The sequence below is a fragment of the Neodiprion pinetum genome, chromosome 5, assembly GCF_021155775.2.
Source record: "Neodiprion pinetum isolate iyNeoPine1 chromosome 5, iyNeoPine1.2, whole genome shotgun sequence".
NCBI lineage: Eukaryota > Metazoa > Arthropoda > Insecta > Hymenoptera > Diprionidae > Neodiprion > Neodiprion pinetum.
In genome coordinates this window covers 10,627,534-10,644,862 of record NC_060236.1, presented here as the reverse complement: position 1 = coordinate 10,644,862, position 17,329 = coordinate 10,627,534, and the positions used below count along the sequence as shown (strand labels likewise).

Genomic DNA, 17,329 nt, shown 5'->3' with positions numbered 1-17,329 from the left:
GGGGGCCAGTTCTTACAGAAAAAATTGAAAAGTATTTTTTCTCAGTTTTTTTTTTAACGAAAGTATACGCCCCATAATACGCAGGATCGCAAAATCACGCATCGCACGTTTTGCAGTCTCAGAATCCAGATGCCCGCTAACCACCCGGCTCTATTGGTTTTTTTCAAGTCACCCTATTAAGTCACCGAAATCCACAATTCAAGATTCCGAGTCGATCATCACATAACTTTGGAATTTTTTGAAGTAGGGGCAATTTTCTGAAATTCATGACTTTTGAACCATACACTATTTTGTGGTACCTCCAAGGACCTTTTTTTGTCAGCGGTGACGTCCTCTATCTGTCAAGAAAACCGAACTTGTGACGTCCCTATACCATATACGAGTATATGGTTATAAGCCACGCATGCGGCGATGTATATTCCAAAGTGTCCCCAAATCATTTGAATAATATACGATTCAGGAGGCTTTGAAACATGCGTTTTATATATATTGCGAAATGTACTGAAACTATCGGTCAAGTATATGAATTTGATGGTCTCAAAGTATGCCTCTATTAGCTTATGTGAAATATCGTATAAAAAGATTCGATGGTCTCAAACCATGCTTTATATATAAATCTGTTAATATCCCCAAAGTTTGCGTTTAATATATGGATAATTTGAGTCCTGTCCCCAAAGTATACAAATGTCCTCAAACCATGCGTGCGCTGGAAAAAATGTTCCCAGAACATGCTCTGGACATATATATATATATATATATATATTTAGGTAATTTTATTTGGGCTTCCGGAAAATTTACCATGAAAAACCAAACTGTTTATTATATTTGTAACTATTTTTTAATACTTCATTCGTCATATTCAATTATAATAATAACATATGATACTACGATATAGTTACACTACCCTTCATCTCAGTTGATTATTCAATTTTTCCTTCATCTTCTTTCCGTTTTACACTTACCTATATTACCTTCATATTTTTCTATTGGTTGAAATTCTGTAAATTTATTATAATTAAAGTTAATTAAAGAATTACAATGTTTGGAAAATAGAAACACGCTGAAAGAAATGTTGAGAAATTGTCATACCCAAACGTACTACATTAATACGTATAATTGTGCAATATTCAATGTGCAATACGACTCCAAATATAATCTCTATTTACCAACAAAGTCCATTCGCATCAAAATGAGTACATATTGGAAGCACCAATACTTCAGTTTCACACTAGAACTTTACTTCAAAAACATTCACCAAAAATTTCGTTTCAGAAAAAAAAACTGTTGCTAGCAATATGCTAAGAGACGAGAAAGGTAAAAACTGTTATTCAACATTATTTAAGCAATCTTGATTTTTGGCGTAGACTAATCCTACCTCTAGCAATTCACTTGCCCACGAGGAGAATATATGTGCATAGTGTGCTTATTTAGGTAATCATTATAGTAAGCGTTGCAGAAGACTACCTTTCGTTAAAATATTTATGGGCTGTGTATGTTCCAGCTATTTTCTTACTCTGATTGTGTTTTTTATGTCAGAAAAGGACCCAATGATAACAACTGTATAAATACTCGCATTACTTATGGATGTATACAGAAAATCATAATTATAACCGCGTTTTGCATAATATATTGTTGATGTATGAAGTAGTGACATGACGTATAATCGATTTCTCCCCTCTGGTTTCATTGAAAGTTGCATAGCAACTAACTTTCGTTGGACATAACTTAGAGGATAAGTCATAATGGTGCGCGAAGAATTTACGATAATCTCCCAAGTTCCGAAACGGTCAGATTTTCGTGGATAGGAATACGCGTCATTTTTTGACTTCCAAATATGTCCTGTAATCGAAATAGATGATAATGTAGTATCATGTCCAAAAATTTTTTCAATTCTCATAATGTATCCACTTTTTAAAAGAACCATATTGTTAGGTGCTTTGGTCTTTAGAAAAGTAGCGTAATTTGTAGTCAATTTCTTCATTATCAGGTTACCGTTTACGGTATCGCTTTTATGAATTGTGCATGCTTTCGGAAAAGTGACGTTTTCACTCTGGAGCATTTTGCGCTCATGCTCTCTGCGACAGACTTAACCCAATGGTTTCACAGCAGTTCGAAGCGTACGTTTGATTGCGCCTAAAGCGCTTTCGAACGGAAAACAATTTATTTGACTCAGCGAATAACCAAGAGTTACAACATCGTCAGCTATATGGAGAAGATCATGCATATTCATCACTAGCGCTGCGGTGCCATATAACAGGGGCAGGGCTAAAACTAATTTTTGCAAATACCTTTTAGCAACTGCATTGGAAGATACTGCAGACTGGTCGCTATATAAAATTCGGAATGCGACGTGCAATAACAAAAAATATCTGTATAACTTCTCAGGAATATCATTTCTCAAGACAATCGGACCGGCGTATAAAAGAAAGAACCTGAACTCTGTCGCCTCCCTCCAACACGTAGGAGTCCGTTGTTGTCGATGAATGGGCTTAAAGTCAGTAGTCTATTCTTCTTTGATACGAGTTCTCCTTTTCAAGGACATTTTAATTCTGGTTGGAAAGTGGATTCCTGTACTAAGAGTACTAAGTTTGATATTTTTGCTGACGCTACTCGAAGTTCGCTCACGGCTGAGGTTCCCCGTTTCTGATTGGGTTTCTTGAATCTCGGACATAGAGCTATGATGCGTTGTAATTTTGCATAAGACGAGTATCGTAGCAGGATGTCGTCATCGGCTATCCTAATTGTAAGGCATGTAGCCTGTCGTATTTCTGGCAATTCTTCTCGATTGGTATTTGGTAGTTGTGTGGTTTCGATCACCCCTCTGCTCCCGCGGCCAGCCGTGGCGGGCCCATTTTCCAGATAATCGTGTGTATGAAATCTTGAGGCAACAGACCTCGTGAAAGTACGTCAGCAGGGTTGTCCTTTGTTTCGTAGATGTCTCCAGTATGAATGGTCTCGTTTTCGAATGTGTTTCAGCCACACGGTTTGCAAAAAAGGTTTTAAGAAAATGAGATGTATTGATCCAATGCAACGTGATCATAGAATCCGACCAAGAAATTGTTTGATCTATTTTGTCGTTTATAGTTGATTTGACTGTTGTATTTAGACTAGCGAGGAGCACCGCTGCACACAACTCTAATCGTGGGATTTTTTGCAGCATCTTGATTAGTGTGACCCCTTGATCTTGCACAGAAAAGCTGAGTCCGAACGTGCCCCGTTTCATTTATCGATCGTAAATAGATGCAAGCAACGTATGCTTTTTCACTGGCGTCGCAGAAACCATAAAGCTCTATGTTTACAGGTCGATCGTATAACATTCTACGCTCGAATGAGACATCTTTCAATGCGGACAGTTGTGAGACGAATGTATTCTATCTCACATGAATGTCTAATGGCAGAGATTCATCCCAGTCTAGCTTAAGTTTCCAAAGCTCTTGCATTAATAGTTTGATGGTAACTATCACGGGATTTAGTACACCGACTGGATCGAAAATTTTGGCAATTTCAGAAAATATGATTCGTTTAGGCGATGGTGAGTGGATATCGATAGGTTTGACGGTGTAGATGATTCGATCTGGACGTGAGTGCCAGTGCATGTCGATAGTTTTGAGATGTGGGTCGTTCTTGTCCTGTAGTTGTTGGTTGATGCCGCAGTCAGGAAGCCCTTGCAAAACACCTGTGGTAAGTTGGATGCACATTGACGTAAATTGAATCCATCAGCCTTCGGAAGATTATTGATTACATCTCTGAATTCAATTGTCTCTTCAATTGTCTCTTCAATTGTCTCTTCAATTGTCTGTGCACCATTCAGCAGATCGTCGCGTCAACGTAAAATCGTTTTTCAGGCTTCTTGCCGTTTGTGGATACCGCTCGTTCGTCCTCTGCGAGTGATGTACACAACGAATTGCCAAAAATGACGCTGGACCTAGTCCGAATGAGTCCGTCGTCAACTCACAGGTGGAGATGGATCCGTCTTCTCTCCACAGAATTTCGAGGTACTTACGATCCTCTTCTCGTATTATTATTTGTCGGAACATCGTCTCGATATCTCCCGTAATTGAGTAGTTTGGCATTCGAAACCATTATACGAGTGTGAAAAGGTCGTCTTGAATAAGTGGTCCAACCATGAGTGCATCGTTGAGTGAGATTCCTGTGCTGGACGCTGCTGATCCATCAAATACCACCCGTATCTTAGTAGTGAGACTAGACTCTTTGATAACGGCATGATGAGGTAAGTAAAAGCCGCCTGTCGGTTCTCCGTTGACCTTGACCATATGGCCTATTTTGATGCATTCGTTGGTAACTGACTTGTATTGTTGATGTAGATCCGGTTCCTTCTTTAATCGTTTCTCGAGGCCCATGAGTCGTTTGAGAGCCATGGCGCGTGATGCGCCGAGATGATCCCTTTTTTCATTGAACGTGAGCGCAACTACGTACCTCCCGTCGGACTTCCGTGTTACGTGCTTCTTGAAATGATCTTCGTACGCAGCCTCTTCGCTGAATAAGTGCCTTGTGGTGATGGCTTCTTCAATCTCCCAGAATCTGCTAATATCGTAGTTCATACTTATGAGATGACATGTCATATTCTTCATGCTTGAAAACGGAGATATGTTTCCGTTTCCGGTTTCTTTGACTGCGTTAACGAGCGCAGTGCCCCCAGAAGATTGTTTTTCACAGATATCGTTTACATTATTGGTTTCATTGTGATTTTCACTATTATTGACAATTTGGTTATTGGTACATCGTTCAGATTTATCGTTATTAAGATCGTCTGACTGTCTGTAGCTTTCATTAGTATTCGGTTCTTGCCCTTCTCTACAGTTACTATGGCGTAAACTTTTTGATTTATCATTTCGCTTATGTGTTTGTTGAGGTTGGCTTTCATCGTCGATGTTGTAATCTGTACAGCTACCACGGTTCTCTGAGAAGTCGATCAATGACGTCTATGACGGCATTTTGTTGTCCGGGAGTGTGATTTCCCATTGATATTTGGTATGTCCACCTATTTTAGAGAGAAAGAGTAAAATGATACAGCTATTCCAATGTTCTATTGGTTCGTTAAGAGCCTTCAAAGCACGAAGGTGTCGCCTGAAGGTATCTACTAGTTCTTCCAATGCTCGAGGTGTGTCCTTTTGTAAGCGAGGAACGTCTTGAAGAATGGACAAATGTCGTTGAATCGGCTTTCGCGTATTATCGTATTTCGTTGTGAGCATTTTTCACGCAACGGAATAGTTTTCTTCAGCAGTCTCGATAGCCTCGATAGCCTGGGCAGCCTTGTCTGTAATGATAATTGTAGATATTGAATTTTGTCAATTGCGGGCACGTTGGGATTGTTACCGATCCGTGAACGAAATTTATCGCGAAATGAATGCCATTTTTCAATACTTCCATCGAATTTAGGTAATGCAATCTCGGGGAGCTTATGATGCGGCACTGTCCCGTGACCTGAGGTGAACTAGAAGCTGGCGTGACAGAGCAACTAGAATTTAAATTTGCGACTGCTGCCTGACCGTCTTCTGCCTTTCGAATTAATTTTCGCGATTCGGCTAGTATTGCGTGATCATCGTCCTCTATAGCTTCCAATTCCTTGTTATGCGTCCCCTGTGCGTCTAAATCCTCTTCTAGTAACTGTTCGTCTATTATGTAAATTGTTTTAAAATGCTCACAAAGAGCTTCGACTTTCACTTGAAGCTAGTCTAAGTCTGGTGAATTGACTTGTTCTGCGATAAACGTTTTGTGATGCGTGACTCTCCTCTTGATTTCTGCACGATTGCGTTTGAGAGTGACTATGGTATCTTTCGTCATGGTGGGTTATTTGTTATGGGAAAACAATAAAATTTGATAGGAAATGGCGATTAACCAAACGAGCTTACCGTTCAGGTGCCTGCGGTGTAGATACGTCTCAGGCGGCTCGTCGCAATTTGGGATTTTCAGCCTCTAGGTCTGAAAACGTCCTCTCGCATAGTAGAGGGAAGGTGGACATATCTATGTTTTGAGCATAGATCCGTGCCAATGGATGAGTTCCGGAGAAGGGACCGTCCGCCCAGAGAGGCTCATCTTGCAGAGTCTCCTTTGTAGCTTTCGTCACTCCTGTAGTCTCCGAGGCATCGGAAATTTCTCGTTTTGTGGTCTGAGGCGAATTTTTGTTGTCTTGTCACTTCTTGGCCTGATCCATCTGTTTGGATTTTGGCTTAGCTTCTCGAGGAGGGTTCTGGTTTCTTGGGCCCCAAGCAGGATCCCGGTCGTCAGCCCAATTCGAGGGAGAAGGGGATTATTCATACTTTGCAGTGTTGAACGCTTGCGTCCTTCGTTGACTTCTATTCATAGGGGGTGCTCCGTCCTGAATGTTTTCCGCCATCCGACGTTGTTGCCTCTTTGTTTGCACAAAGGAATTAGTTTTTAAAAAAAATCGACGGAAATTTTGTATGTATGAGAAAACTGGGGGCATACAGGCGTCTTATAGTCAACACTACGCGACCCTTCGCGTACCTACTGTCCAGCGTCCACATCTGGCAGCCAACTGTGTGACATAAATTGGTAAAAACCCAGGGATATTAAGGTAGGAAAAGAACCCGCGCTGAAAGTACCGAACAACGTTTCGACGGTTCATTTATTGTTCGATATTGTTTTTGTTCAGGGTCGTTTTCCTCTCAGCGCGGTTCTATCTTGCCAGATGCGGGACCCCTGTCCTTCCGGACAGCTTGACCCGGCTTGGGACCCATGGACATCCCAGCCGTATGAATTATGTATATTAAAAATTACGGAATAGGCCAATCATGTTGATTGAATAGTGTTGGCACGCGACACATTACCATGTGACACGAACATAGAGTAGATTTAGATTGGTTGACATGGATGACGGAAGCTTGTTTTCAGTTCATCTAAGTTATCTGAAGAAAAATCACATTCCAAATACTTGGAAGTCGAAAAATCTGGATGACCAAGACTTGTGACGCGAATGTATCGGATTTTCCCTCGATAAGGTCACCATAATCAACAAAGCCAGAGTACTTGTTTTTAGCTACATCATGAGCAGTCTCCGCGCGTATTGACATTGCATCAAATACCAAAGATACAATCCTCAGAGGCGATTTCTTAGGTTCTGCCTCCAAGTAATGAAAGACTTCAGTTATAACCCCGGCTCACAATCATATGACGACATCCTTTTCCTGAAAGTAGCAGAATGAGGCATATATAAATATTGCCGTAGGACCTCATAGGCTTCAGGCGAATGGAAATAAATCGTTGATGCTAACTGCCTAATTTTTTCGGGGTACTGTCTATGATTCGGTGTAACGTTATTATTGTTGATCTCATTTAGCAGCAGTTGCAACTTGGCGTCTGAGAAATGCCTACTTGAAATCCTTTCTATACCTTCAGAATATGTTGAGGTTTTCTTCAAGACTGCAATAGCGCCTTCCAATGATATGAATTTTTTATCTCGACGCTTGAAACGCTTCTGCAGTGTATCAACTTTTGACATCAGTGTTTCTTTTCTTGGGGATGGTTTTAAACGCTTTGGAGAAACTTGGGTCGCAGCAGCAGCAATTGTGTTTGAAGTAGGCTCGAGTGACATATTTTCCTAAAATTAGAAATTTAATAATATACTTCTTAATTTTATATCTCCGATAACTATATCTCAAGCGTACACTTTGGACATATGTTGTAAAGTACACGACAAATTATACTGTGATTTTTGTACCTACCTTATTTTGAGAACCAATACCTTCGATGTAATTGACATTTTCTTCTGCTAAGTGTTCCATTTCCGGAGACACTTTGAAGCAGATCAACACTGCTTTCGTTTTCACACAATTGGTCGCTGTCGGAGTATTGTGATACTCGGGTGACATGGTGACATGGTTTCCTGCAATTAGAAGTGTAATAACACATTCATTAATTAAACATCACCAATAACTGTATCTCAACATACACTTTAGATATATTGTGACGTGGATTTTTCTGCACCTCGGTCACCCGGAGCAAATAACCGAGAACTTACCGCGTGCACAATAATTTGGCGTCCACGGTGTCCCCTGAGCCGGCAATAAGTCCGCGAAATTTGTTGGGCGCCTGGCGTGGTCAACACGCCTCGAAATCGGTAATACGATATACCGCGACCAGATGCTCGGTAGCTCAGTACCGCGGAGAGGGGAGGGGTAATCTTTGGGTAGAGAGAGATACGCCACACGTACGTTGACAAGTTATTTCACAAAGCAGCGAGAAAGTTGAACAATATATTTCAACCCAGCGATAAGACAAAAAAAAAATTAAAAATAATAACAATACTGCGGAAGCTCGTCCTCGCGATCCCAAACGCAAGCGCTTAGCTTACCAAAAAAAAAGAAGAACGAGCAAACAAAATAATCAATCAAGAAGAAAAAAAAAAAAAGAGAGGAAACAAAAATATGAAGGGATCCCGAAGACCTCTACGGCCTACGTGCGCTAGTCACTACACTACTCGTGACCGCTAATTTACACACTAAAAGAAACCAATAGCAAAATCGGACGCGACGCGCTGCTCGCGAACGTCCTTTACAAAACGGCGCTGATCGCCAACCTAATACTAACTGATTATGCCAAAAAAAAAAAACTAAACTGAGGCGAGGCTCGTCGCGACACCCACGACCCTCCTCTAAGAACGCATATTTTTATCAGCGCGCACCCGAGCTTCACTTTCTTTGCGACGGCGGGACGCAGTCGCGAATTCGAATGCTCCCCGTAAGACTGCTCGCGACCTACACGAGAACTGAGGCTGTATCGGATGAAGCAAAATGACCCCGTGTAACGGACTTCAGTTACACTCAAACTCGAGGCAATAATGTCTCGGCTCAACCCGTGACTCGACTCGATCTCCTCGATCCCCCGAAATTAACGCTACTTCCTTACGCGCAACTCAGGCTACGGTCACCAAGCAAATGTATCGGCTAAAGAATCTCGAGTACAGTTGTTAACACCAATCCTCACTGGCCATCCGTCTTCTGCAAGCCTTTACTAATGATCTCTCGAGATTCTCTCGCAAGAAGGTTAACAGCGCTTACCGCTCCACATCCAATGCACGAATTCACCCACACCCTCGTGACGGTTCCCAGACATCGTCCTCTCAACGAAACAATCCTTCACCGGCGCAAAACTAACTCAAACTCGACCTCGAAACAACTCAGCTACCTTGCTCAATCGCCAGAACTAGAGTGATCTCGGATGGTCGCAACGCTGATCTCGTCACGCTAATTTTTTGTGACGTCATCAACCTAAGAATGCGCAACAATCGATCGGTCATCGATTTTGGGGATTGCGCAACTTGCCGCGCACCTGTCGTCTCTACGCGGCGCAGAACTTAAGGCTAGATCGCGATGTCGTCTCCCGCGCAGCTCTACGTAGTCCTGGGGTTGGGCGGGGTGGTGCTCCCTCGTCGCTAGCTGGTACCTCGCGGTTGCCTTGGTTGGGCGTAGGCGGGGCGAGCGGGGAGGCTGCGGCGCGCCGGCCGCCAGCGGGAATCGCGTCCGCCTTGGATTCCCGCGCTGCAGGGATCTGCGTTGCCTCCCCCTCCGCAGCCTCGGTGTCCTTCCCGCGAGATCTCCGTGGTTTCGCCTTGCCTCGAAAGATGTTCAGCGTCGGAGTCGGTCGCTGTAGGGTAGCCGGTGCACTCAAAAAAAAATAAAAAAAACAAAAGCCTGAAATGTCTTGGTCGCAATGCGCTATTTCGTCCCTGTCGAAGCTCGGGTGCGTGACTCCAGTTCTGGCGCTCTCTAGGATTATTTCGCGACTCGATTTTCCAAACCCTGATTCCGGGATCTCGCCCAGGGTTCAAGGAGTCTCTTGTAACGGGCAGGCCTAACCGAACTGCCACGTTACAATATGTTATAAAGTATAAGACACATTATGCTATAAAGTATATGACACATTATGCTATAAAGTATATGACACATTATGCTATATTCCTCCATTTTCGGTAACAGTGTAAAACAGGTTGGCACGGCATTTTTTTTTTTGACGATTTCTCCCTGTCGGAGTATTATAATAGTCTTCTGCCCATCATCGTGGAAACAATCGATAATTGTTTGTCATCCTTATTCGATGACGTGCCATTAGAACTAAAAACATCCTCGACTTAGATGAAGTTTTGTGACCATAAGTTGTAATCAACGGTTTCACAACGGTTGCGCATCGAATTTGAGTAAACATTAGTCATGGTACAGGTAAATTGGTAATATTGATAACAGTAAATCTTTTTAACAACTGATATTCTTCGTTGTTCATTGACAATTTCAATAAACATAACAACAACCAAGTAATATTTTATTTCCATTAATTATCATCAACGATAATTGTCGCACACAATCACTTCAATTTACGTAAAACTGAACAGCGATTAGCGATACGCTTTTTGCCGATGAGAACGCTTTACACCTTCCATTATCGCTGCCTAACGCCGATCGCCGCCGTCAATAATTTTGAGTCTTTTTTTAATCATTATTTTTTTTTTGCTACTTTAGTGTAGACTACATACATACGTCCCTGCTGGCACTCTATTAATTAGATTACAGGGAATTGAATCAATCCATTTCTTCCGCTCTGTGTCTTTTACTGGAAATCTTTGAAAATCAATGTTCAATTTTCAAAAAATTTTACCAATTCAATTAAGTCGTCGAAAATTTCATGTGCCTTGAACCACTCAACCTCGGATTCAATAAAATTGCTTGTGTTTTGAGTTGTGACCTTCATATCCAAGAATAACATTGGTCAACAAGTCATCAAGGTCAAGAAAAAATCGTCTTCATCAATAAAATTGCATTGTATATTTTAATCAATTAAAACTTACAATTGATGGATGATGCCGCGGCCAGGAGTATACTGGCCTTTACGAGAAATAATGCGACACGTTACCATTATCAAATTTCACCATGAATATTGCACAGAACACAGTCACAATTTTCAGTGAGATGAAAAATTTCGTATACACCCACTGAATTCCAACATAACCTGAAACACGTCGACGCAGTAGTCACACAAGACAACTGTCAGCCGAAACAATCGTCGTCAATGGTCTGTAATTCTAGCCTGAGGTCAACGCCTTCATGCAAGATAGTCGCTAGAAGTCGCTGTGAGTACAAGATCATACCGACCCCTAACACAACTATCTCTCCGCATCTAGGTTAGGGAACACTTGGGTTGCGCTCGTTCCAGTATTATATAGAGTTCAGTGGCAACAGCAGCAGAGACGATCATGACCGCTCGTGTGGCAGCGGGCCTCTGTGGCTGCGGCCGCGGTGCCTGGCGTGTCTGGCGTGTCTGGCGTGTCTGGCGTGTCTGGCGTGCCGGGCGTGCCGACCGTCGTGGCTACGGCAGAATCAGCCACTGCTATTGCTCTGCATTCTGTCACATGAAAATCGTTATCATTCAGTGAACATTGTCTGCAATTTTTATGTGTTATGAATTGCAATATTTTATGAAGTGGTATCCATAACTATTGTTTCGAATCGTAGCTGTGCACTGCTTGGTACACATACCGGATAACGCATGTCACATCCGTAAAGAATTGACCTCGTATTTAGCGAAATACGTATCGAAAAAGTCGATGCGCATTTTTTACAGATATATTTGTTTTTCCATAGTTCACAGACATTGAATTTTGTTGCGAAATAAGCGCGCAGTCAACTTTATGAATTATTATCTCTGGTCTTGCTGGTCACCGAAAGATGCATAAACACAGATTTGAAAGCATGTAGAATCAGCTTTTACGCGAAACTTTGTTTTGTTGAGTGATGAAAAATTCAGATAATAGTATCAAGAATTGAGAAGTTGACAAAAGAAAAAAATTCCGGGGAATATCGCTGAATTTCTTATTGAATTCTGTATACCAGGTTTTGTTTCATTTGGTACGTCGAGCGTGTTTGGAAGTGAAAAAAAGGTTCGTCTGCGTCGTGCCCTGCAGAGGCATAACACGCACATCATACATGAATTGACACAGATCAAATTTATTTTCAATAGACTCAATCGAGCCTTCACAATAATATAAACTCTTCCTCGTGCAGAATTCAATGAGTAATTGACTATTGAGTTTTAGCATTTAGAATTGGAACTCATAGTTCTTGAAGCTGACAAGAAACCATTTTCAAACAAGTTCTATGCAGATCTGAAGAAAAAAAATTGAACTCACATACGCGTACGTGTCGACTCTTTCAATGTGAAGCATTCCATATCAATAATACATTTTGGAAACTTCGCATCCTAATTTTTTTAGACTGGTCATGATATATTCTTCTTTACTAAATATGAGTAGAAACACACAAAAACACAGTGTAATGATTTTTTCAATCGTTTATAGCTAGTGAGGAATTGGATATTTAATCACGTTATCACTGTTTTAACCTCGATGTATCTGAGAATCGGCTAATCTTATGGAAAAATCAGTCTTCGTTTCGTTCCTTTTTTTATTTTACTCAAATTTTTTTTTTCGACAACTAGGAAAACACGAAAATTTAGACTTATTTTGAAATTGGCTGGATTTTTGGTAATAACCGACAGCAGTAACACGTTTCTGCAAAATCTAGAACACACATTTATTGATGATAATGGTTTCCTGGCCTTGGTAATGATTAAGTAAATATTATTCTTGGATATTTTTAAATTCAACAACTATGCTCAAATCTTTGGTTTACCTATGGGCTCACCGCTCTCTCCAATCTTGTCTGATTTGGTTATGGACGATCTGGAACAACATTGTTCAAACAAACTTGATTTTGAGCTTCCATTCCATTTCAGATATGTTGATGCCATAATTACCGCCGTTCCTTCTGATAAAGTCGATGAAATGCTATCTGTCTTTGACGGACAACACCACTGTGACCCCCTGTCTTTGTTTACATTTTTCAACAATTTCTTTTTTGTTGAAAGAATTGATCGAAAAAATTTTGCGTTTTTTTCCTTGTTTATTAATTCTTCAGAATACATTTTTGTACACATTTTTCACGCTGCATGGTGGAGCTGGAGAAGCTTCCGCGTCAGGTGCTGTTAGTCTAAGAGCCAGCTTAAATCTGACAACACATTCTTTACGGTATCTGAAATTTCGTCCAGTGAGACTTCTATACCCAGTAAACAAGCAATGGGTACTAGCTAAGCCCGGCCGCGGTAGGTTTGGGGTGCCTCAGGTGAGTCAGGTATGAAAATTAAGTAAATTTTTAAAGTATTTTACGGCGTCTGCCGTTTTAATATGTCATGATATACCTCTAGAAAAATTGAAAAATAAATATGGCTGCTGATTTTGAAGGTTGCAACATCCTGGCAGCCACTTTTCAAAATTCGGAAAAAAAAAAATTTTTAAAGTATTTTACGGCGTCAGCCATTTTAATATATTATTTATTGAACTATTTTAAGCCAATATTAAAAATGGCTGACATTTTTTCCGGTTGTAACTATCCGGCTTACAGCGAAACATTACCTGTAGTCCGTGCATATGTATGTTCACAGTTGTAATTTTCACATTCGTCAAGTTTATATAACATTAAAATTATATTAGTCAATGTAAAAAATTTTATAAATACACAATGAAACGAACGATCTACTACTTTAAATGTGTATAATAAAGAAAAAAGGGTTCATTATAACGCTTTAACAAATATAAAATTATTATAAAGATGGAAAAAAAAAATCAAACATTAATTAGATATATTCATTATTCATATCAGAATATATTTATTTTTGGAAATAATTTATAACAATGAAATAATCATGAAATATTTTATAATTAATTTTCATCTTCGGAATCGTCTTCAGAAAGTGACAAGTCATCTTCATCCTCCAAGTCAGATTCTGTAAAAATAAAATAAAATTTTTAAATAAGCTTATGATAATTAAAATGCTGTTACAATAAATGTTACAATGCTGTCATTACCTTCAGGATTTAGAATCAAGTCGCTGACAAAGCAAGGAAGTTGGTCTCCTTCGAACCACTTAAATACGTAACGGTTTTCCATCTCCATCCAGCCGTATTCAAGGGGATTCAGTGATGTGGGCTCATTCGCATGAGCATTTTTCCAAATGCTGGAAATATAATGCGTCCTCAAAACTTGTTGGTACAGTTCAGATTTACACGGAGGGATCAAACTTGCATCAAAGCTCCGGACTTTTTTATTAAAATTTTCGTTCATATCTACAGCCTTGTAGGAATTAACGAACAGCTGAAATCTCCCATCATCAACATCGATGGATTTTTTAGCATTGTACATACTGCAAGTGTACTTCTGGATAACATTAAACAGTTCACGTATGGTATCCTCAGTCAGGCCAATGTCACCGAAAGCAGCGAATGCTTTTTGAAATTCAACGTTATTTTTTAGTAACGTGAAAGGTTTTTTTTTGCCCCGATTATAAAAAGCTGGATTGAAATCACAACCAGTGAAAGCGTGGAAGCCAATTAAGCTTTTAGCTAAAAGTGGACCAAGTTCTGTATATATTTTGCTGACATCAATAAACCTTTCGTTGTTTCCTGTCCCGGTTAGCATCCAAATGTGAGAAGAAGGATTTTTCAAGTTAACCATGTTGCCCAGCATGATTATTAAAATATCAGTATCTGAACCTCTAATAACAATATTAGACTGATCAATAATGCTACAAGCATGGAAAATAATTTTACTGTCTGCTTCTTCATGAGATTTACAACACAAATCTTCAACGATACTTGACTCGACTTTGCCGTCATTGGATCTATATGAATAACAATTTTTGAAATTCAAATGGATCAATTTATTTCCAATAAACGGCGCAACATCATCCGTTGCCCAATGTATAGTGAAAAATTCAATAAGAGCTTCCTTGAATTTGGTATTTCGCATTTCTTTCGTAAAGTCACTTGATCTGATTTGGTCTGGTCCATAAATCGAGTAATCAATTAGTGGTGCTTCATGTCGAAGACTCCGTTCGTTGTCTTTGATGGAAGGGTACCAATATTGATCAAAGATAACATCTATTCTGGATGCTGAAAATTTAGTAATCATTTGCAAAAATTTCTTTGAAATATTACCAAAAGTCCTGGGTACTTCTTTCATAGCATGTAGAATAAAGAAACCGTCAATCAAATATACATCAGCGTGACTTGGTGGATCATGGTCGATTTTTGCCTCAAGAGATTTAGCAAGCGCTGACTTATCTGTTTTGTGAATTCCTCCGTCCAAATGGCATAGAGAAAGAGGCACAGGAGTTATCGGATATGATAAAATTCTGAGGACATCGATCATAGTCCATTGATAGCCCCAACATGCGTCCAAATAAATCCCGCTGTATTTTGATTTCTTGATTTTTTCCTCCAACTTTCACGGTTTTTTTTTCTATCTGACTTGAAAAATTGTGAATTGGTATTTTCTTGATTGCTTTATCAAACCGGTTAATATCTGATGAACATTCAGAAATGAATGCTTTGCGAAGATCATCACCAATCTTTTCAACGTTCAGAAGAAAGTCTTCTACTTGAGTTGAAGCAGCTTTACCAGATGATATGTTAAACAATTGATTCGGAGGTAACTGGGCACTAAATGGATTGATGTATTGATCAAAAGATTTTACAAACTTTTCCAGTTGCTCGCAATTTTTTTTGATGTTCGATGGCTGTAACTCTGCTGAAATATCTTGTTTTTTATTAATGCCTATCTCTTCCAAAACGTGGGTGATAATAGTTGATCGAATATCATGACTACGAGCCCAACGTTGACGAGCTGCGATGGAATCTGTCAAATGAGTGATTCCAGTTAGTCGCCTAGCAGCATCCGCATTGATCGTTTGCTCTAGAGTTAAGTCAATCGGCTGCCTCGAAAATGGTTTTCCCGTACGTTTAATTCCAAAGAACCCTTTTTTAAAATCTTCTAGCCCTGGATGAGTTGAAGCAACTTTCATAAGGTTGTGATGATACGTAACCGTCCATCTTGCATAATTTTGGTGATTAAATAAAAAAAATAAGTTTGTAATTTTAGGTAAAATATTTTTGAATAACTCAAAATCTCCCAAACGAATACTTCTGCTAAGAGTTGAATAATAATGTACAAGCTTTACGTACACCATATAAAACTGAGCAGTTTTACCAAAATCACCATGGAGAGTTTGTTCCTCAAATTTAGCATAATTTGCACACAATTCTTTGAGTTTTTCGTCGTGAATAAAAAATATTGGTGTTTGGCAAGATTTTAATCTTTGCAATTCTTGAAATATATCATCAGTTATTTCAATTTTTTCCTGTTCCAAGAAAGATCGGAAATGAAGAATTTGCAATCCTAAGGCCATCATAGGATGTAACCTCTTACACCGGTTAAAATGTTTGCCATCTAAAAAACTTGCTACAGACCCACTCGCAAGCAACTCGCTCTCAACCATAATTGTTGACAGTCCACAACCATCAATGAATTTCCCAATAACTTTAAAATAAGATTGCATGATGTGAAAAGAACCCAAATGTATAAATAACTTGGAAAATTTTGGACTTGTCTCAGTGGCTTTAATTTGAAAAGCGATTTTTGCTATAGCCAAGTCGTATGTTACTTGCATGTAAGGTTGGTTGATTTCTTCTAAAATTTTCATACATTGCTCCATTGTTTCTAAACAATTGGCTCGGAGAAATATTTGCCGGCCTTCTTGTTAAGATAGTTCATCTTAGCCCTTAGATCATCAATATTGTCTTTAAGGTCCACTACTTGGTAGTTGGGCGGGATTACATCATTGGGGTTCTGGAGAATTGGATTCTCAGGATGCCCGTGCCAGATAGCCCCAGGAATAGGGTTGTGTTGATAGAATGCGCGCCGTTGTTGCACTGGCGTGTCTTCATGTGACAACGCTTCAACGACTTCTCTAAGATTAGAGAGCACTACTTGCTCGCTTTGGGGTACGAATCTCCCTTCATGATAATTATCTTTAGCGAGTTTAGGCACATAAGTGGCATCGTATACTACTACTTTTCCAATCGCATTTATTACTGTGCTCAACTGGTCTGGGAGCACTACTACTGCCTTAGATGCTTGAATCCACTCTTCATTCATTGTGTGATTCTTATAGTCATCCTCATTATTCTGGATCGCCGATATGCCTCGCTGTGTAAACTGGACCTTGGCCTCGAATACAGCTGGAGCGACACGATAAATATGTTGAATTGTTCCCCTCATGGGTACGTTGTTAAACTCAAATAAGCACGAAAATATGTGCAGAGTTCCAAATCCAATCGCACGAGTTGTCACTGTTAAAGTGATTGCCTTCGACGTGTTATATGCCTCCAATCTATCCATGACGGTCATCTCATCTTTAACTCCCGGATAGAACTTCTTTTTGAGCTCGTCGCTCAATATTGCGC

General features: G+C 39.9%; 1 protein-coding gene across 1 annotated transcript; it reads right to left on the bottom strand.

Annotated features, from left to right (window-relative positions):
• Positions 1-13,671: 13,671 nt before the first annotated feature.
• LOC124218890 (uncharacterized) lies at positions 13,672-16,272 on the bottom strand. The gene is made up of 5 exons (XM_046625789.2): positions 16,083-16,272; positions 15,380-15,863; positions 14,476-15,219; positions 13,895-14,043; positions 13,672-13,812 (listed from the first exon to the last, which is right to left on the bottom strand). The coding sequence occupies exons 1-5, from the start codon at positions 16,270-16,272 to the stop codon at positions 13,748-13,750; spliced, it is 1,632 nt and encodes a 543-aa protein (XP_046481745.2). The 3' UTR covers positions 13,672-13,747.
• Positions 16,273-17,329: the final 1,057 nt, after the last annotated feature.